The sequence below is a fragment of the Arvicanthis niloticus genome, chromosome 1 (assembly GCF_011762505.2).
Source record: "Arvicanthis niloticus isolate mArvNil1 chromosome 1, mArvNil1.pat.X, whole genome shotgun sequence".
Taxonomy (NCBI): domain Eukaryota; kingdom Metazoa; phylum Chordata; class Mammalia; order Rodentia; family Muridae; genus Arvicanthis; species Arvicanthis niloticus.
Genome location: NC_047658.1, coordinates 153,847,303 through 153,869,863, shown reverse-complemented (window position 1 = coordinate 153,869,863; position 22,561 = coordinate 153,847,303). Strand labels below are relative to the sequence as shown.

The 22,561-nt window shown below is 50.4% G+C and overlaps 1 protein-coding gene across 3 annotated transcripts in view; it reads left to right on the top strand.

The window, feature by feature from the left end:
* Window positions 1-3,188: 3,188 nt before the first annotated feature.
* The window catches only part of Sh3pxd2a (SH3 and PX domains 2A), a 206,329-nt gene continuing 186,956 nt past the window's right edge, over window positions 3,189-22,561 (top strand). The window contains exon 1 of one of the 3 annotated variants that reach the window (XM_076923957.1): window positions 3,189-4,112. In XM_076923957.1, coding sequence (XP_076780072.1) covers window positions 4,041-4,112 — 72 coding nt within the window. In that variant the 5' untranslated portion in view covers window positions 3,189-4,040. The remainder of the gene's footprint in view (window positions 4,113-22,561) is intronic. The other 2 variants (XM_034520854.2, XM_076923949.1) reach the window with 2 other exon arrangements.

Below are 22,561 nucleotides of genomic sequence, written 5' to 3'. Positions count from 1 at the left end.
ATCATTTTGACAGACAAGTTGAGCCAGTCTTAGAAAGACACACATTGTATGCTTTATCTCATATGTGATTCCTAGATCTTATATACATACATAAAATCACACATACACATATACATATATCTACATGACACAGAACTAAAACTGTCCAGGGAAGTGGCTCTCAACCTGTGGGCTGTATATCAGATATCTTGCTTATTGGATATTTACATTACAATTCATAACAGTAGCAAAATCACAGTTAAGAAGTAGCAATAATAATTTTATGTTGGGGGGGTCACCACAACATGAAGAACTGTATTAAAGAGTCTGGGTATTAGGAAGGTTGAGAACCATTAGTCTAGGGGGCACACACTCAGTGTTTAATACATATTTGTATGAGAATGTCCTTGTGTAACATAGGACCATGTACAATGAATAGACATAATGAAAAAGATTTTAATTTAAAAAGCTGTGAATGTGTGCACATGTGTGTGCACGCGTGTGTGCATTGTATGTGTGCCCATGAATTAACACACGTGTCTTCGTGTGTGTCTCCTGTAGCTAAGACTAGCCTTGAATTCTTGATCATTCTGTCTGTACCCCTCCCAAGTGCTAGCATTAAGGGCTGTACCATTACACCAGTATGGTGGTAAATATCTTCAATTCCAGCAATGGGAAGTCCTGTACACCTGAGGCAGATGGGTCTCTGTGAGTTTGAGGTTAGTCTGATCTACAGGGTGAGTTCTAGGAGAGCCAGGGCTATATAGTGAGACCTTGTCGGAGGATTGGAGAGATGGACCAGTACTGCTCTTCCAGAGGACCCAGGTTTGAATCCTAGCAGTCACATGGCAGCTAACACCTATATATGACAGACGTTCAAGGAGATTCGATGATCTTCTGGCTTTTCTGTGCACGCATGTGGTGCGTAGACATACAGGCAGACAAAACACCCACACAAATTAAATAAATAAGTGTGCGTTGTTTTAAAAAGAAAGAAAAAAGAAAAGGAAAGGAAAAGAAAAAAAATTCAAGCTAGCAGATGACTTTCCTGAGAAGTTGACTTCACTTTCTATTACAGATCCAGGGAGCCAGGGGCATCCTCTGGATATGTCCCTAAACACAAGTTAGTTAGGGGCTAGTTCTAAGATAAACTTGTAAGAAGAGGAGGGGGAGAAACTGAGCAAGAAGTATGAACCCTGGCAGGTTTTTCATGCCAGGCCCCACATGTCCCCACCAGGGGTCAGCCAGGGTCTGGAAGGCAGATGTTGCCCTGGACAGCTGTTGGAGTTAACAGAGCCGACAAGGGCCACTCAAATCTGCACATCTCTAGGTGAGACTTTATTCTGCAGAGCAGTTATCCACTGTCACCAAATATGTCTAGAAGGGGACTGACTAGAAAGAGCCCCAGAGTGCTCCGAGGTCACAAGGCTGGCTTAGAGCAGGGAGCTGGGATGGGAACCCAGGTTGGATAAGGCCTGTTCCGAGACGATTCTCCAAGTTCTCTATAGAGCATGTAAGAGCAGCCACACCTACAACTGCCTGCTGTGTTCTCAACCACTCAAAAAGCCAACCATCGACAGAGTACTGCGCACATACACAGCCAGCCGTACTCCGGGTAGAGGTGGGGCAGGGGCAGGTGGCAGGCGGCAGAAATGCTTCAGTAGAGGGTAGGGACAGAACAGGCTGTAGGCATGATGTTTTTGTGCAGCATGTAAAAGTCATCCTTGTGTTACTCGAATGCTGATTCCCTCTGTGTGGTTTCTATCCTGACACAGCAATGTAATGTTTAGGCCAAGAATCTCCCATCTCCAGTTTGTGTAAACAAGTCTTATCATTTATTCTCTGCCTCTTCGATAAAAGCAGATTCAGTATCAAAGATGACTTGGGGGCTGGGCTGGCATCCTCCCACCTTCCGTAGCTCAGGGCTGAGCATATATTCTGGGTGATGAGAACAAGCCTTGTTCAGAAAGTCAGACTCAGCTCTGACATTCCCTGGTAACCAAATACCCCTGCCCCAGGGGAGTGCTTTCTTCTTGTCTTCTACCAGCAGCAGCAAGGGTTTTTCCACAACTGTCTCTGAGATAGAGAAGCCCTCCTGTGCCTGGTGTCAAGACTCCTGAATCCATGTGGTTTGTGATTGTTTAGGTGTGTATGTGTCTATGTCCATATGTATGTGTGTGCTTCGTGCAAGATGTCTGATATCCACCTTATTCCCTGAGACAAGATCTCTCACTGAATCCACAACTTATTGTTTTTGTGGCTAGCTGGCTGGCCATCGAGCCCCCAGATCCTCCCAACTCTGTCCCATAGAGTGCTAAGGTCACAGGCTCGTGGCCACACCTGCCTTTTGCCTTAGTACTGAGGTATCTGAACTCTGGGAGTCATGTTTGCTCGGCCAGCACTCTTTAAAGTTTTATGTGTATAAGTGTTTCGCCTGCATGTATGTATGCGCACCACGCTGGGTGCCCAAAGAGGTCAGAAGAGGGCGTCTGATCCTGCGAGCTATGGGTGGTTGTGAATCTACAGGGAACTGAACATGGAGCCATCTTTTCTCCAGCCCCCTCAGCCAGTGCTCTTCCAGAAGAAAATGCAGAAGTCTCAGAATGGTCCAGGGCTTCTGACAAGGAAAAAAAAAAAGTCAACCAAATCCTTTGCCCACATTTCGGGTGCTTTCCACGAGTCTCCAAGCATAAAACACAAAACATGACTGTATTATGAAACAATTGGATTCGTTTTGAAAACACCTACTCCGTTAAATATTTGAAAGTAGAACAGAAAAGATGAAATCGATGTGTGTGTGTGTGCGTTGGTGGTGGTGGCTAAGTCGAATTAAGTAAAATTGAACTCCAAGACCAGAGATGGGCAAGCGACTTGGAAAGCCAGCTTTCCAGACTAGAGGGAGTGATGGAGAGGAAGTCTGAGCCTGGAGCTAAAGATGATCTGGTTCCCAACACAGTGGATTTTTCCCACCATTGTGTGCGTGCTCCTTTGCCGGTTGCCAGCCCTGGGAGAGTCCCGGGGGAGCCCGGACTTAAGGCTAACGTGGTGTTTGTAACCTTGTCATTGGGAAATGATGTCACAGGTTAGTTACACAGGCCCTGATCGATGATGGAGGCAGCAGCAGATCAATAGATCCCATTTCCGGGGAGAATTCACCCGTGGTGACCTGCAGGGGGGCAGGTGGTTCATCAAAAGAAGGCTGGCTTGAAAAATTTCATGCTGCTCTCTTCTCTGTCGTCCGGGTCTCCTCTTGAAGGGAGCTGTAGGCAGTAACAGGCTGGTAATAAACTACTTTTCCTTAAAGGGATCTGGGGAGATGGCAGTGGTACAAGGGACAGAAAGGTGGCCACAGATCGATCCTCTGGGACACCGAAAGCAGGATGGGGGCGCGCTGGGCTCACTTTCCCTAAGCCTCCTCCCTCCAAAGCTACCCTGAGTTTGGGGACTGAGTAGAGTAGCCCTTCCAGGCCTCGCAGGGCTGCAGCCCCTCGCGTCCGCCCGAGCCCCTCCCCCGGCCCGGAGCCCCTCCCCGCGCTTCCCCTCGCCGCGCTCCCCTCCCTTCCCCTCCCCTCCCTTCCCTGATCGGCCTGCCTCCGCCTCCTGCGCCCACAGCGCCGGCCAGCGCCGAGCCCCCAGGAGCCCGAGCGCGGCCCAGGGGCGCCGCCGGCCCCTCCCCGGCGCGCTGACAGCAGGCCCGGCCCCCGCCCCGTGCCCTCGCCGGCGGGACACACCCCCAGCCCTCCTCTGCGCCGCCAGTTCCCGCCGGCCCCACCGGGCGGCAGAGAGAGCGGGCAGGCGAGCGGAGCGCGGCGGCGCGGGAGGGAAGGGGCGCGCGGCAGGCCCACGGGAGCAGCCTGGGGCGCACGGAGCCCTCGTGCCCTCCGGGACAGTCGCCTGCCCAGGAGCCGCAGCTGTGGGCGCCGGGAGCCTCGGCGGCGAGCGGCGCGTGGGGCAGGGGTGGCGCGTAACCGCAGGGACCCGGGCAACCGGAGTAGGAGCCTGAACCCGGCCGGGATGAGAAGGTGACGCCGCCGGGGGGCGCCACTCGCTTTGTGGGGAAGATGCTCGCCTACTGCGTGCAGGATGCCACCGTGGTGGACGTGGAGAAGCGGAGGAGCCCCTCTAAACACTATGTGAGTACTGCTTCCACAGACCCCGGCGGGGGGCTGGCCAGTCCTGGAGATTCATGCCCCCAAAGGGCAGCCCTTGGCTCCAGAGTTTGTTCGCAGGGCTGTGATCTCTAGGGAAGCCTTTTCTGTCCTTCCTCCACTCCCCTGTCCCGGGTTTCTTTTTTTGGCATTGCAATTGGCAAGTGGCTGCCCTTGTCTGTTACAACGGTGAAGTCATGTGTCCGCCCGCTGCTTGGATGGATGGTGGGGGAAGCTTTCGTCAGCCCCTTGCAGAGCAGTTCCTTTGGGAAAGAGCATCTTCGCCGCGCTCCCTAGGGGCGCGGGACACTCACGTTCACTCGGCCCGGGATGCTTTCAGTTGCTTTGACCGGAGACCCATGCTTCTTTTTCTGCCTTCCACGTTTGCTGCTCTGCCTGCACCGGCCGGGAACAGAGGAAGCGCTTTGCCCCCTGCCCCCTCTACTCTTCGTCTCGAGCTTTGATTTCCTTCTTAAAACCATTGTGTCCCGCGGTGTGAGGAGAATTGTGGCTTTTTCTTTTATCCCTCCTCTGGACGTGACCCTTGCCCGGGGTCATTTCCTCGTAAGTGATGCTCTGACTCCAGACACGAGTAGGCAAATGTGGTCTGTGGTCTCCCAGGCACGGTTGACTGCTCCGCCGCCCGCCCCTCCCCCTTCCTTACCCAAACTTAATGAGAGGAGGCTAAGGTTGACCAGCTGGGCTTCAGAGTGTGTGACAGTCCCCTTTCATCTCAGCCGGCCCTGTCTTCCAATCCTTTACACCTTTGGAAGTAAACACTGTGTCCTTGTTGCCTTAGGATAGCTTGCTGAGCTCTCCTGGATAGAAGAGACTCACAGCAAAGTACCCAAAACACAGAAAACATGGAGACAGAAGGGGCAGCCTCTTATCTGCAAATTAGGCATTTAAAGGCGCACTTAGAATGCTCAAAGCATTAATTTTAACAATTAAAACGGGCTGTTGGTTGCTGCCCTAGATTGCACTTTAGTCTCTAAAGTGCCTTCTATTTCCCTGTTGGAAGGACGCTGGGGTTTGTGGTGTAATACCAGCTCGGGGCTACTCTTTCTGCCAGGATCACAGCAGACTTGAAAGCAGAGTTCTCTGCAGCTAACTAGTGGGGCTGGACTCAGGTTGGGAAGAAGATAAGAGTGGTCAGACCGGAGAGGCGGATCTGTTGGGGGGCATCCTCTGACACACAGTCAGAAATTCTTTCCAATTGTGTAGTCTGATGTTGAGAGCCTCTACTGCCATTAGAAAATGCAAAACCCCAGAATTCCTCTAGGGTCTGAGGAGGCGGCTAAGTATGAGAGTCCTTGACTAGTTTGAGGTACTTCTATTCCGAGACAGAGACAGAGACAGAGACAGAGACAGAGACAGAGACAGAGACAGAGACGGGGGGGGGGAGTTTGGAGGGCTTAGATCATCAGGTGCCACCCTGCTTTAAGGACTGGTGTCCATTTGCACATCTCTGGGTTAAGTATGCTGCCAACCATCTTGATCACTTGGGGGCGGGGGAGTGCATGCTTGCTGGTTTTTTTTTTTTTTTTTTTTTTTTTTTTTTTTTTTTTTTTTGCCTTCAGTTGAGGCTGGTACTTTCAACAGATGACAGGGTCTCTGCCCTGAGGTTCCTTTCAGGCTCTGAATTTTACATGAAACATCAAATTTAACTTGGAGCAGCTATACCCAAGGTTACAATGTAAGACACACTGGCAACAAAGTAGCAGCAACAGGACCAATACCTGCCTGCTGTTGGAAGTATGGAAAGGCAGAACAGGCTACTGTTTGGTCTCCTTAAACTGCTTCCCCACCAACTCACTGTGCAACACAGCACATATTCTTTAAAACTTCACAGGGGGCTCAGTTTCCTTGTATTGAAAAAACTTAATTCTTTTATGTGCACAGGTGTTTTGCTTGCATGTATGTCTGTGCACCACTTGCATGCAGTACCTACAGGAAGCCAGGAGAGGGTGTAGGATTTCCTGTATCTGGAGTCACAGACAGTTGTGAGCTATTGGGTGGGTGCTGAGAATTGAACCTGGGTCCCCTGGATGAGCTGCCAGTGCTTATAACTGCTGAGCAATCTCTTTGGCCCTAGTTTCCTGACTTTTACAGTGAGGGTAATAATAGTATGTACTTCATAGGGCTGTCAGGAGAATTAAATGACATCACTCCCGGGAAGGACTTAGCCCAGTTCTGGGTACATACCAGCACTCATCAAATAGTAGCTAACTGTTGGTGAGAGTCTGACAAAGAAAGTTTCTGAAAACCAGCTACTAAGTGTCAGACTGAGAGGAAGAGAGCCTTGGCCGTTTAAGATTGATAATAAAGTGTACTGTGTGGAAAATACAAAAGAAGTCCTGTCCACTTCCCTTGAGATGATCATTTCCCCCCATTCTACAGACAGAGTGTTTCCTGGGTCATCTCCACTTCCGTGTGACAATGAATGGATGATGTGATTCTTGGGGCAGAGAGTGACGTCACCTAGCAGATGGGATCACGCAGAGTTCTAGAAAACAATGAACAGAGTGTGCTATATGCTGTGGCTCTGTGGAGCTGACCAGGGCAGATGGTTCATCTGGTGCAACCCTTTACTTACAGATAAGGGGACAGAGAACCAGGCCGGCTACTTACAGGGTAGCTAGTCACAGTACTGGGGCTAACTGGCTTGCAGCCTGTGGTGTGGGTGAAGGTACTGCAAGTCTGGTTGAAGTTGACAAAGAAGATACATCACTACCTATATTGGGCACTGATACATAATACAGGGGTGCCCAATAATTGAAAGAGTCCAGTAGGACACTGGGGCAGTCCCCTCTCTTTTTGACCCCTTGTATAGTAGATACCCCACACCAGAAGGGCAAGTGTTGTGGATGAGGCATTCCGGCAAGGTTAGCTGGTGGGACAAGTTGCACACATCTGGTCACATATCTGGTAAACCTCACACTGGGGCAGCTTGTCTCCTTCCATACCTGCACCGATGGAGTGCCGAGCCTGTGCTTTGGCAAATCGCAGAGCAGAGTTTTTTATAGATGTGCACATTAGCCAGAGCTTGCAGATGACGGAGGCTTGCAGCCCATGCTGGGCTGGAGAAGCATCACCTAGCTCCAGAACAGTGGGAACACATGCAAAGGGTCTCTTAGGACACCCAGCGGAGTGTGTGCACATCCCCACAAGGAGGGGGAGCTGCAGAGGTGGGGAGGGTGTTTCTGTGTTTTGAGTCTGTTTATAAAAGGCAGACAAGTAGCCTCCATCTTCTATGCTGTTCCTGGTGCAGCCAGTGCTTCCTTCCTCTCTGCCAGCCCCTGCCTCGGGTGGGGCTGAGAAGGCCGAGCAGCTGTTGCTTGGGTCAGCCTCCCTGCCTGGGAGCTGGGCTCCTGTCCTAACTCTCATGAGCTGTTCTTTGGGAGACCTTAGGTAAACTGGCTTTGGCCTCAGACCCTGTGTCTTTAAGATGGCCTTGCAGATGCCAGATGCAAGCGATAGCCGCCTCTGGGTGGAGAGTTTGCTGATGTAAGCTCGAAGGCACAGAGTTCTTTGCACTCACAGGTGTGTATAGGTGCGTCTTGAGCCATATGGTGGTGGGAAGAAGCTTGTTTATCCAAAGCAAAGGAGACATCATGTCTGTTTGGATTTGGGAGGCGTCCCTGCTTTCACAGTCGTTTCCTTTCCTGAGTGTTTATTTCAGACAAATACCAGTCGTGAATGCTCTGATCCTCCACAGGACTCTAGGGAATGCAAATGAGAGCCAGTGTCAGCAGCTACTTCCACAGTGCCCAATGCTAACAGGCATGCTTGCTGGGGAGATGGTGGTTCATTTACTGTACCGTGTGTGTGTGTGTGTGTGTGTGTGTGTGTGTGTGTGTGTGTTGCTTTGATCCTTACTACACATGGACTGACCAAAGCTTGGTGAAGTTGCTTGGAACTCCCACTCAGCTTCAGTGGGATCTAGGTAAACACAGGTGAGTTTACTGCCCAAGGAGAAGCCCAAGATAGGGCCGTTCCCACTTGGCTAGTGAGTGGGTCCAGGCTCAGGTCTGTGTGACAGTGAAGAGAGTGGTGACACAGGGTGGCATTTGTGGGCTGCCTTTCTTGTGGGAAGGTTGCTCATCATGTGTCATGAAACTGGATTTGAGTGGAGGAGGGAGAGGTTGCTGGGGGGAACAGTATCTGTCTTCTGTGAGTCCTGGAAAGATAAATGAAGGGCGGACCTTTGAGACTAACGCATTCTCCCTGATTTACATCATCAGAGATTTCAGTTATGGTCCTAGGAGTTGTGTGTTTAGGAATCGGCACCTAACTCCTTCATTTCTCTGCTCTTCATTTTTATTTCCTAAGCCTGGGGTTATATGGTTCCAGCTCACGGGAGCAAGAAGGGCAGCCTCAGATTGCAGAGAACCCCTTTTAGGGCTTCTTTGTATTATGGAAGAAGCGAGAGTGGACAGATTGGGGTTCAGATACCACCTCTGCTACTTCATAACTGTACAAGCTTGGATCAGTGATTCTGGGCTCAGTGTCCTCACCTGTAACCTTAAAGCACTTCGAGGACAATTCTGGGCAGCCACTGCATGCCCTTCACCAAAGCACTGAGGTACATCTAGAACCCCCAGGGGAAAGCTAGAGAAAAGGCAAAACTAGGCCAAAAGGAAGGTCCAGCTGTTGACGAATCTGATGGGACACTGGGCGGCCTGCCCCATGGAAAGCACCCAGCATACATGACACCAGCAAACAGAGGGCAGCTGTTCAGACCTGGAGGGGACCCTGGCTGAGTGCTGGGGCCTAGCTTTAGACGTCTGATAAGCTGAGGAGAGAAAGAATGTGGGCTGGCAAAGAAGGGGAGGGGTCACTCCAGGTAAGGGTGAGGTAGCTCCTAGCTAGGAAAACAGCAGCACACACAGCAGCCTGCCTGGTCCCCATCTGCGTGCTTCTGGGAGTGTGACTTTCTTACACACACACACACACACACACACACACACGGACCGTTTCTTCTGTATAGAGGGAAGTGATCTAGGGGTGATTCACAGGGCTCATGAGTCCCCCCACCCCCCCCCACCCCCGGTCACGGAACAACCAACCACATCCTTCAGGACCGTTGGGACAAGGAGCAGAGCCAGCAGCTCCTCATGGCTATGTTCAGAGTTGAGTGTGAGGGATATTTTAAGGGGAGAGGGCAAGCCAGGGTTGGAGTCACCGTGTGTGGTGGCAGGCGGAGGGGAAGGGAAGGGAAAAATAAACCTATTTGATGTCAAGTAAGACCGGGTCCAGCTTCAGAAATATGAGCACCGGCTATTGCATTTTCCAACGAGCTATTCTGGGGCCAGCTGAGTTAATGGGCAGTGGGGGTTGTGAATTAGGGGAGTGCCAGGGAACTTCTGACTTAGGGTTTGCCTAGCCATCCCTGGAAATTGCCTCCTAATTTCCTCATCCTGAGTCACTGACCAGTCCCTTGGCCAGAAAAGTCCAACAGGCAACCCTGTTCTCTTTTGCCTCCTAATTAAAGAAAATAAAACGACTAATAGAGTTATCCGCACGGTAGTCACGCTTACTCGTCATTACTGCTGAGAATCCAGGAAAGAGATCATGGGTCGGGACAGAATTCCAGGGACAGGAAGGACAAGGGGTGTGTGTGGGAAATGAGGTGGAGATTCTGGCCTTGGGAATAGGTTCTGAGTGAGGGCCAGCGGTGTTCTCTGCCTTGACAATTGCCAAAAATAATGGAAGCTTCCAACAGGGTGGTCAGTGTTTGGACAGGCTGATCCCCAGAGTGTGAACTGCCTCCAGCCTGGTTGGGCTGCTCTTGTCTGAGGGGACAGGAGCTGTAGGCAGGCAGGTGAATGGAGAGGGCCAGGGGCTTGGACTGGTAGGCAGGCCTCTGAAAGGCCTCAGATAACCTCAGGCAAGTCGCCATGGTAGCAGCAGAGACTAAGTCCTGGTATATACACAGGGTTGACCAGAGTCCAGCCAGGACCTTGCAAAGTGCAGCAAGTGGGTTAGGAACTGGTCTGAGGATCTGTTAGGACCAGACATGACAACAGTGCTGAAACAAAGGGCATTTTTTATCTGGGCTTCACAACCCTCACGTGGGGCAGGCAGTTTTGTGCCTATTTTATAGGGGTAGAAATGGAAGTTACAGCTCTTAGGGTGATTCTGTGGCAGGGCTGTAATTCTCACCTCAACCCTAACAAGTTGGTCAGCTGCCACTTGATTCCCCATCAGAGCCAATGCAGGCAGAATATCCTGAGGAGTGTGAGGCACTCCAGTGCTGGGTCCCCTGGCCTGTCACCACCACCCACAGCCACACCATGCCTCAGTTTCCACAGCTGCAAACAGTGAAACAGTGTAGGTAGAAAGAGGACCCAGTTGCAGGGTCCCAGTAGAAATCAGATGAGTTCATCTGACAGGGTTTCTAGAACAGTGTTGGAAGTACAAGATTAGAATCCGCCAAAATGGTCCAGTCCCAAAGCAGGAAGAGTTTTCCACTACCTGGTGTTTCCACGGGAGGCAGGTGGATGCAGGAGGCGGCTTTTATGGTGGGGCTTGAGCGTGATGAGAATTGGGTGGGAGAGACAGGAATGGAATGACCAGAAGACAGTCTGGTCCGGAGATGGGGAAAGTGACACCCTGCAGGGAACATTTACACAGAACCCAGGATGAACTCACCCATCATGACTGTGGGTGAGAAGAACAGAGCATATAAGGAAGGTCAGAGGCCGGGTGCAAGGTTCGCAGATGGCAGCCAAGGAGATTCAGTGCACCAAACACTGGGGAGGTGGGGACATGGGGCCCTTGGAGTTTGCTAGTGACCTAGTCTAGCCAATGTGAGGATTTTTTAAGGACCATAATAGAAGATGTCTTCAGGGTATGGGCTCAGCAGGTCAAGGTGCCTGCTGCCAACTCTGACAGCCTCCTTTTGGTCCCTGAGACCCACGTGGTAGAAGGAGGGAACAGATTTCTGTAAGTGATCTATGACTTATACCCCACTGCATGTACATGTACACACACACAAATGAAAATTTTAAGAGTGTGTGATGGCTAAGAAACAACACTGGAGGTTAACCTCTGCCCTCCACATACAAGTTCACAAGCACACACAAGGAAAGAGGGAGGGAGAGAGAGGAGGACACCATCCGGCTGCAGGGCTGCTCTTACTTCTGTAGTCAGCACTAAGACCTCTTTTTAGGGGTGCCTTGGGGGTCCCAGCCCCTCTTGTTCATGGCCTTTACTGCCATTTCAACGTTGATTGCATTCAATGCTCTTGGGGAAGCAGGCCTACAGAGGAGAAGGGGGACAGTCCAGGAGTGAGGCGGTGGCTGCTTCAGATCTCAACAGTGTGTATCTGGGAGCAGGGGCAGAGGGAGCAACATTTCAGAGAAATAATTTCCACCCATAGTGTCTGGTGGCCAGACAAAGGCAGCGGTTGCCTTCAATTTTGACTAGCTCAATGGGAGCTCAGAGAGATGATAGCTTTGAAGTCTCAGTGCCCCTCTGAGACATCCACCTCTTAGGACTCAACGTTTTACATACAGTGATTCATACTATCTCTTCTATCATCTGATCCCCTACAGTATCCCCCAATATTCCAGTACCCTGGTTCTTTAGGGAGATTGACCTAATTAGAAATAACAGCTACTCAGCTACTGGTTAGGATACTTTCTTTCCAAAGTCATTTAAAACTGCTTCTTTGACAGTTTCATACATGTATACAAAGGATCGTGATCAACCCCCCTCCCCTCATCCATTCTCCCTCACTCCCTGCCAGCACATGTCTCTCCAGCTTCATGCCCCTTTTCCTCCACAACTCACTGTGTCTAATCAGCACTGCTTACCTGCTAGTGAGTCGATGTGCGGGCATCCATTGGAGCATGGGCAACCTACCACGGGCCACACCTGAGAAAACTGACTCTCAATTTCCAGAAGTTACCAGTAGTCAATAGCATTTCAGCTAGGGTTGGGGGTCTCCTGAGCCCCTCCGCCATCCTTGTTGGAATGCCTACTGGTTTGATCTTGTGCAGGTCTTATTCAAGTAACCCTAACTGTGATGAATTCATGATTGTCCTGGCCCTGTGACATCCAGAAGGTATGATCACGCACGCACACAGAAATGCACACCCCACTCCTCCCCAACCTTTAGCACTTGATTCTCTTAGAGAATTTCTCCGCCTTGTCTTCTTCCCATGTTCCCTGAGCGCTGATGAGTGATGATGTGGTGATCCTTGAGTGGTGACAGTCATGTGTGTAATACTTCATATGTGCCAAAGGGTATTCTCCCAACAGTCTCACACAGTGTGAAAGCTGCTGCCAGCACCCACACGGTACAGGTGAGGATATGCAGGCTCAGGGAGCCAGCATGACTCCCAGATACCTCAGAGAACGTAAGCTGCACCAGCTGAAGCCTTGAACCAGGTCTCAAGGCTCCAAATCATGCCTTGTCTGTGCGGACATTCTGTGACATATTTCACTCCCAGAAAGACTAGATGGCCCCAGGCCATTCAGTCTGAGGCCTTGGTTGCTTGACTTTCCACGTACAAGTAACCTTTCCCCCCTTTAAAATCCATTTGGCTATCTAGAAATGGCTGCTGCCTGGACCTGTCTTATAAAGGGAAGGGGCAGGTATGAAAGGGGCCCCCTGATTTTCCAAGCTGAATCTTCTTAAGTTGGCACAGGCAATAAATGTTATGACAGAAAGCTCTTCTGGATTTCTGGGGACTCTCTCAGCAAGGCTCACCTGACTGGCTTCTTCCTGAGAAAGTTCACAGCCAGGGCTGTCCTGGGAATATGTTGGGTCCTCAGTGAATATCTTCTAGGGTACAACCATTGAGGCTACTTTCCTCCTTTCACGCCTCCACCCTTACCTGAGGGGGAAGTGACACCCAGGTGGCCGAGTTAGCAAAGAGGAAACAGCTGCACTTTTGCTCCTCCTCTGGGCTTTCTTTGGCCCCTTCCCTGTCACTTCCCTTTGTCCAGTAAGGAAACCACCCTCCCCAGGCTTGGGCGGAGGTACACACGGGATGGGGCAGAGTCCTTTCCTCTGTGTGCACTAAGTCAGAGAGGGCTTCTGAACCAGCAATGGGATCCCTAAAGTGTAGGTGACCTTCAGACATGGCAGAAAGTGACCGATCTTATCAGATCTGACCATAACTCCAGGGAGGAAGGAGTGATGATGATGAGTGTAGCTCCTAGGTGGGGTAGGAACTGAGGGGCTGTGGGCTGGTTTGAACCGCGGTCCTTTATTGTGCAGCACCTAGTAGAGCACTCTCCATTCTCAAGTGATCTACTTACTTAGTTGACAGAGAATTTGACCTGTGTTACGTCACCGCCATTCATTGCACGGCTACCATGTAGTCTGCCAGGCACGTCCAGGCCTCTAATTAATAATCAGAGTTGCCTTTCTAATGCCATTGGACTTACAGCTGCAGTTCAGAAAGTGGAGGCCTCAGTGTCAGTAAAGCACATATTCATGCATGTTTGTCCCTTCTTCCGGCCTGTGCCTCATCTCTGTCACTGCACTTCACACACTTGGACCCTCTCCAGGGCTGCCCCAGGGGTCATACGGACTTCTGCAGCCCAATGTGCCGTCCTTCTATGGAACCTGCCCCTTTTTGGGAACCCTACCTCACAGTTTTGCCTACTTAGGGTTTCTGAGTGAATAGGGGTTGTCCCTGTCCTTTGAAGTGGCTCCTTTGTAAACCTTTCAGGGTAGGTCCAGTTCTGATCCAGCTTTAGTCTGTTTCCTGGTGGCTGAAACCCAAAAAGCTATTTTAAGGGACTTGTCTGTGTGGGAGAATTTCTCTGAGTGACAGCAGAGGAGGAGGCCTAGCTGCCTGGCACAAGGCTGGTGTGAGGCTCTGAGAGGGAAACTCTCCTGAATCCCACCTCCCAGGCAGGAGCTGATGGGGCACTTTGGCACAGAGACTGCATCTTGGAGGGGACACCAGCTCTTACTGATAAGATCAGAGTATGCAGAGATGGCTGCTGGTTCATCCCCAGTGGGTTGGTCCACTGATCCTTCTCACACACAGTTAAAATCACACAGAACAATGTCTGAGCTTTGGTTTCAAGCTGGGATTAATTATTTACGTCAGTCATCTCTCATTGGCAGCTTGAGCTTCACTTCCCACTGTGGCTTCTGACGGCCAGACCCGGGAAGTGGGTGCACTGAGACAAGAGGAAGTTTATGGGGGAGCCCTACAAAGCACAGTTACTGAGCTAGGGGGTCTTCCGTCCAGGAGACCCTGGCCATTGCTGAGACGCTTGGCATCTTTCTTCTGTCCCTGGTGGTTAAGTGGTGGAAGTCAAGGCTTAAACCCAGATCTCTGCAGTGACAGAGGAGTGAGTTTTCTGCTGTACACCAGAGGGTGGAATGCTCTGGACAGTGGGCCCTTACGTGAGAGTATGCCATCCTCTCCCTCTATCCCCTTTCTAGGCTAGAAGCTTCCGCAGTAGGGTCAAAAACATGCATGCAGCCTTTCTCAACCCTCTCTGCACTCCCATTCTGGTCCTTGTGGATGCTCCTTGGTGTGTTCCCAAGGGCATCTTCTCCATAATGTGTGGTCTAGTGAGTACGGAACAGGGTGGTGTCCTGGTCTCATACAGAATGGACAGACAAGAAAAGAGATATCCTGCAGTGGGTGTCCCACAGCTCTGAAGATGTCCCTTCTGGTGGCTTCCCAGGAGGCAGGAGCCTAAGGGACTCATCACATGGGTCCTAGACAGAATTCCCAGGGTCACGGATGACGCTGCAGCTCACCTGCCCACCCTGACCTGCAAGCCCCAGCATAAACACAGTGAGGTTGCAGGTGGCATCTGAGATAAACTTCAAAGTGATTCAATTAACTATTGTCCAGAGTCACGTTTGAATCTGGCTGCCAGAGGCTCTCTGTCCTTTCTTTAAAGATGGTGACTATCAGGCATTGTGGTTGGGATCAGGGGACAGTTTAAGCCCTTGACACTTTCTCATCCTGATGCTTGCTCAGGTAAATCCAAGCTGTGGGACCTAGAGTAACCTCTGGAGAGACTTGGGTGGCAGCCGGCAGAAGCAGAGAGCCAGAGGATGTAGGAAGGGTGTTGACAGCCTCTTCCACGTGGGCTGGGGACTTGGAAAATCAGTTCTCAGTTGTGGCCCTGCCTCTGTTTTGCTGGTTTCACATGGTCACCTTTCTTCAAGCCCACGGGCTTCCATTTCTGCCGAAATGAATAATCATATTACTTAGCTCCTATGATTTGTGACTCTCTGTGGTGATCAGATGTTTGATAGGTGTCAGCTGTGTTATTACCTCCATTACCATCCATGATTTTGTTCAGTTTTTATTACCTTCCGGAAGCTTCCCTGACTTCACATCTTAAGAATATTTCTTGCGATGTTTTAGCGTTTTGAGTGACTTTAGGTTGTTCAGCTCTTAGCAAGCTGTGAACTTACAGTCAGCCATTTGTTCAGTATTTGGATGGTTCCTAGGCTCCAGGCAGGGTGAGCACAATAGGATGGGCAAGAGGCCTGGCTCTGTGCCCTTGATATTCTCGTGGGAAAGGGAAACACTATACAAACAAATAGATAAAAATATATTATACATCAGGTGGGGGATAGACACTGTAAACTAGAACAGAGTGAGTGAGGGGTGCAGGTTAGGCGATTATTGGAGGAGTGTTGGTGTCCTGGTGCACAGAGAGGTGGGAGGGATGGCCCTCTGGAAAGGTGACTGTTGAATAGGACTTGAGAGTTGAGGCAGTGAAGCATTGTGGGTACGTGAGAGAAAGTAGTTGTGGAGGTGGAAGACCAACAAGTGCTAAGGCCCTGAGGTAGAGCAGCAACTGCCCTCTTTTAAGGCAGAGCAAGGAGGCTGAGGTGTTTATGTTTTGGTGTGTGTGTGTGTGTGTGTGTGTGCACATGAGAGAACAGGATGGAGCCTCTGTCCCTCCCATCCTGGGGGTGGCATCCTCTGCTCTGCAGTGGCAGCTTCCTGATGACTTGTCAAAGACTCAGACTGGCTGGAACATTGCTTGGGGTTTAATCCTGACTCTCTAGGAAGACACAGTCTCCATCAGGAGTGATTCGGGTAGGGACCCCCGGGGCCGAGAAGCATTGGAATCTATAGAGTACATTGATGTATAGCTGAAAGTTAACCTTAAACCTACCGTGTGCCAGGTGTGACAGTGAAAGCCAGGAGCAGGAGGCTGTGTCGAGCTGTGCGTGACCACCTTGCTCTTTCACGTCCCTTGTTCCAGCAGAGGCTCCAGGTCACGGTGGCCCCTGGATCAGCGTGGTGAACCTGTGGGCTGAGGCTTTGCCCTGTGGAAATCTTCCCTCTCACCCCATGCTTAGCACAACTGGGGAAGCTGCTTGTTGGATGTTAAAACGCACATCTCTCCCACTGTCCTCTTGTCAGGGATGTCAAGATGCTCTCAGCTTAGCCCACTGAAAACATTTGTTCTCCTTGGAGCAGATAGGACTGTAACCCCAGAACCAGGTGTCTCTGTTAATGACCTCGATTATAGACTAACCTGGGAACCTAAATGTACCATGTGATTGGTGGCCAGGGAAAACTGTCTTGCAGGGGGGCTTATAATAAATACAACAGTGCCGATGACGGCCCACTTTTGTAAGTACTGGACTCCTTTAGTTCCCCACAGCTGTGAGAAAAGCACAGCACAGTCCTTGCTGTGCTGCCAAGGGGCCAGAGGCAAGGAGAGATTGATTTACCAGTGGTCACCAGCCAGGAAGAGGTAGCGTGGGGACTAAGGCTAGGCAGGGGCACCAGAATTGCCTGGGAGCTCCTTAGCGTCCAGAGAATCCTCCTAGTCAGTCACACCCTGCTGCCTGTAGGTCTCTACTTGAAAGAGGAGAGTTAACAAGCAAGCCCTGGGATAAGAGGATAAAAGCCACAGGAGACCAGCCCCTCTCCTTTCTTTAGACAGGAAAAACCATTTGTTATGGGAACACCACACTGCAGGGGGTGGCTTTGTTGTGTGAGGTTGTCTTCCTGGGCCATTTACAAGTCAGGGTGGGGACCCTGTTGGTGGAGACCCTTTTAGGGTGTCTAGCAGATACTTTTAACACCTAGGCCTAAGGGGAAAGGCCAGCAGGTGGCTGGGGAATTGTGGTCCTTGGGAGAAGGCTGGACATTCTATCCTGTTCTCTTTATCTTTGGAACCAAACAGGTCTTAACTAGTCCTTAGGCCCCAGAATAAACAGCAGCTGTTGCTGGCTCCACCCTTGGCCAGTCTATTAACAGCCTCAGGCCCTCACTAGCCCTGCCTCCCGTGTGTTCGGTAGCTCTGGGATTGGGATGGTGCCTCGCACTCCAGAGCCTTGTGGGAGTACACTGGCCTGCCTTCTCCCAGGCCCTATCCCCACCACTGGCCTCATGCCTTCTGCCCTAGGATGAGGCCAGGTCCATTGGGTCCAGAGTCCTGGGTCAACTCAGCTCTTGTCTTTGCCACCTACTTACTTTAATGACCTTGAACAGAATGCAACTCTGAGCCTCAGCTTGCTTTGTGAAAGCAGCTAATGATGTCCCTGTTGTAGGATGTCGTGCCACAGTGAAGGTTTTACATACAAACACAGACAGACACACAGACACAGAAACACAAAGACACACAGAAACACACAGAGACGTGTACAGAGACACACAGACAGGCACAGAAACAGACAGACAGACAGACAGACAGACACACACACCCTCCTCCGTTATAGTGTATCAAGCTTGCACTATAGCAAAGATGACCTTGAACTTCTGATCCCCCTGCTCCACTTCCAGGGTACTGGAATTCCTGGCATATACCACCAACCCAGACCCCAGGGCTTTGTGTTAGTCAAACTGTCTTCTCTGTCCCTGGCACAGTCAGACTGCCTGACTTGAAAGTTGAATTTTGCCACTCAGCCTGTGGTGTGGGGAGCTGCTGACAGATCCTGCACTTCAGTTTTCTTGTCTGTGAGATGGGATGCTAGACCCACCCTGGCAGTGAGGATTAAGTAGGCTAACGTGTATAAAACACTCAAGACCGACAACCTTGGGGAAAGAGCTGAGGGCACTGAACTGCGTATTACAAGGAGGTCTCCCTGTGCAGAGTCCCGCATGGGTCACTGTGGCCAGCAAGAGCCTACTTGATGGGTCTGGGCTATTCAGCTCATTTGATTGACTTTGTTTCCCTTCTGTGATCTGAACTTCTTGGGTTTTTTTTTTGTTTGTTTGTTTGTTTTTTGTTTGTTTGTTTTGTTTTTTGAGACAGGGTTTCTCTGTGTAGCCCTGGCTGTCCTGGAACTCACTCTGAAGACCAGGCTGGCCTTGAACTCAGAAATCCACCTGCCTCTGCCTCCCAAATGCTGGGATTAAAGGTGTGCGCCACCACCGCCCGGCAATGATCTGAACTTCTTAAGGGTGAGGGTGGGAGCCTGTGAGGCGGGCTGGGGACAGAAATGTGCTTAGGAACTTCCTTCTTGATGGTGTCCTGCTGAGAGCAGGTAGTGTAAAGAAGACCGTGTGTGGGGCTGTGAACCTTGTCTCTAGTGGGTGAGCAGGTCTCCTACTGGCCAAGCACATCAGGACGCCTCCCTGGGCTGCAACTGTGAGCTTCTCTCTGGCTCCTTACTCTTGGAAACTCCTGCCTTCTTTTAGGCCTTGGAGCTACGGTCATGAAAACCCCCATTAGAACATCTAGAGAATCCATCGTTTGCAAAGAGAGAAAAGCAAACATCAACAAAACTCCTCACCTAACAGACCTGAGTGTGTTTGGCCCTGGTGCTGGGTGTCAGTGTGAGCACTCCAGGCTTTGAGAAAAAAAAAGAGTCTCTGAATGTGTATTCTCCACAGGAGCCTGGCCCTTTAAAAGAAGTAGCCAGCATGGTGTTTCACACCCCCACCCTGCTTTTGTCTGTTTTTGTTCTAGAAGAGAAGGCTATATGGCTCCATTTTTAACACCAGAGGTTGCCACTCTCTTTGATAGACAGGGAAGAGAAGGAGGCTGTGTTCCAGGGAGAAAAGAGAATCCAAGGCTTTGAAGCCAGACTGCCAGCTCACATTCAGCTCCAGCGTTTCTGCTGTATGGTCCTGGGGAAGTCCCTTCGCCACTTCCCTCTCCTTTAAAATGGCGACAGAACCGAACCTCTGTAGAGGCATTGCTGGGAAGATTAAATGAGATGAGGAAGACTCTGCCAAGGCATGGGCCTGCCGTCTCTGAGTAGACACAGCAGATGGATTCAACTTCCCAGAAGCCCGGGGCCTCCGGGGCCTGATGGGGATATATTTAGAACACTCGAGGGGGCCACATGGTGTCTGTGACAAAGGATGGAGCCTGTGGCACGTTCTAGAGGGAGGGTGACCTGCAGGTGACGGAATGCCAGCCCCTTTCCCAGCTGGCTGGCTATGAGCTGATGCCTGTCCCAGGACACTCTGTTTCCTCAGATGGATGATGACTGGGACTTCCTGTTAGGGTTGCTCTGAGAATGGTTGCCAACGTGAAAGCATGCAGGAGGCTCTTTGCAATAACCATTTAGCCAGCTGTAAGGCATGAGGAGGGGTCTTCATGTCGGGTAGGGTTCACACAGACCAGGGAACTTGCACTGTCCGTGCAGACGAACCTGGGAGTGGCCTCGGGAAGGAGATATGGTGTTGTCATACTTGCAGGTGATAGGAGAACGGAGTTAGCATGTATTTGAACCCGTGACTTAGGGTCTGAACCAACTAAGGTAGCAAACTCCTCCTGATAGCGAGTTCTGGAGCTAGGACTGAAGCTGTGGACCAGGGACCCTCCACCCCCAGTTCAGACAGTCTTTTGTGCGGTGTCTGGCCTCTCTTGTCACAGAGGAAAACAACATGGTTTATGCAGGTCTTTCGCTATAATGGGAAGCGGTTTCTAGAGCGACTCAGAATGCACTAAATGGAAAAGACTTGGTACACACATTTCCAGGGGCTCATCAGGGATGGATGTAGCCAAGGAAGGCAGGGGAGATAGAAGTGGAGCCTCTGATCTTAGACAGGCTCACTCCAGGAAAGAAATCCACAATAAAAGAAAAGCTCTGGGAGATGGGAGAACTCCAGGACTGTGCAGCATAGTCAGGCTCTGAGGAACAGTGGAAGGAAGGTACGGAAGATCCTGGCTGCTGGCCTCTGTGCCCAGGAGGGCACGTTAGAGACACTGCTTGTTGTGAAATTTTCATCTGCAAAGCAGGGAGTGAGCTAGATGTCGTGAACATTAAAGCTTCCTGGGACAGTGTTTGAGATGAGAGGGAAAATGGGTATTCTTAAGATGGTAAGAACACTTCTTGAGAAAATAAAAGAGGAGTGTGTGTGTGCACACGTGCATGCTTATGTTTGAGTGTGATGTGTGGATGTAGGGTTTGTGTGTGTACATACTGGTATGCATGCATGTCTGTGTGAGGAGAGCTACTGGGTCACACTGTTCCAATGTCATCTTCTCTGAGCTCCCTGTAGTGAGGCTAAAGGGTGCGACAGCACTTCAATCTTGTATAAAGGGTTTGGTTGTCCCTTCTCGGCCACTCCTCTTCGTGCAAGACCGGGTACACAGGCCTCACTTAATTGCCCTTTGCTGCATCAAGAAGCTGAGGATCACTGGGCTAATGTCCGCCATTCACTGTAACATTTCATAGGTAGAAGAGCAGGGACTGGGCTAGCCTTCACTCCTGTAGTGTCCCCTACCCAGAAGACTGTCCCTCTCTTTCCACCCAAGACACCTGGAAGCATGATATCCAGCTGAGTCAGGAAAACAGTGTGGACCCAGGGAAGACCTTCAGGAGTGGCAAGAAAAGGCTGAGGCCCAAGGAGAGGACCCTGTAGGGAGCCCTAGTTAGTAAGGAATGTTATGCATTAGGCCCCGAGGGTAAATATCACCTCCTTCCTGCATGAGGCATTGTCATTCACTGTGTGGTCTAGCCTTGGAGAAGGGGGGTGGCCAAAGGCACAGACTGTATCAGTAGGGATTCTTGGAGGGAATGGAGGGTAATGTTTGGTTAGTATGAATTCTGGGCAGGCAGTAGTGGGTCTAGCCTGATCTGCCTTGAGAGCTCTGGATAGAGTAGCAGAGAGTCCTACAAAATCTGCAAGTACAGGTGAGATTCAGCGGGGCAAACAACTCCTTGGAAGAAGCAGACCACCTTACATCCTCAAGAATTTTCAAAAGTGACTTCTGGCTGTCTTTACCGCATTCAGCATTAGCCAAGGTTAGCTCTAGGAAGTGGGGGACTCACCCGTGACAGTCTGAAGAGTACATGATTTCAAAAATCATTGTGTTATAAGAGAAATGGCTACGTACTGTTAGTGTGTGTCAGGACATGTTGAGTGTTGTGCTGTCAGCTTAGATTGGGATTTGGTGACATTGTACCTTGGTCATGAGTGGTAGGGCTCTGGAGTGAGAGACCCTAACCAGATGTGTGATTCGGGGCAAATTGTTTACTCCTCTCCCTGGGTCTCAGTTTTTTCCTCTGTAAAATGGGGCTAAAAGCACAGGCTTTTAGAGTAGATAGAGTCAGTGGTGGCCTAGAAAGAAAACCAGTGGTAGCTTGGTGGGTGTGATGGTGTGTGTCCGTAATCTCAGTACCTGGGTGACAGAGAAAAGAGGAGCAGGGGTCCAAGCCAACGTTAGCTGCCTGGAACACACGAGACCCTGTTTACTTAATATATTTGTCAATTTGACAAAAGCAAGGTTCATCTGGGAAGAATAAATCTCAACTGAAAACATAACTCCATCAGACTGGGCTATAGGCAAGTGCGTGGAAGCCATTTTTTTGATTAATGTTTGACTGATGTGGGAAGGCTCAGGGCACTGTGGGCGGTACTAACCCTGGGCAGGTAGTTCCCAGTTATGTAAAAAAAGCAAGCCACAGGACAGCAAGGCAGTAAGCAGCATTCCTCCTTGGCCTCTGCTTCAGTTTCTGCCTTAAGGGTCCTGCCTTCAGTTCTTGCCCTGACTTCCCTTCATGGTGGACTATAAGCTGTAAGATGAAATAAATTCTTTTTTCCCCAGGTTGTCTTGGTGTTTATCCCAGCAATAGAAACTCAACTAATACACCCTGTCTCCAAAAAACAAAGGAAGAAGGAGAAGGAAAGAGATGGTGGGAAGGAAGACAAGAATTAATGTGTGGTAGAAACACAGTAGACATCAGGTGCTGGTGCCCTCACTGAACAAGCCATGACAGAGGCTAGCCCATGTCTGTGACATTAGCCACTCCCACTGTACCCCAGCTTTGAGACCAGCTTTACTTGAGATATAATTCTTTTCTTTCTTATTTATTTATTTATTTATTTATTTATTTATTTATTTTTGGTTTTTCGAGACAGGGTTTCTCTGTGTAGCCTTGGCTGTCCTGGAACTCATTCTGTAGATCAGGCTGGCCTTGAACTCAGAAATCCGCCTGCCTCTGCCTCCCAAGTGCTGGGATTAAAGGCGTGCGCTGTAATTCTTATAGTGTACAAATGGCCCATGAAATCTGT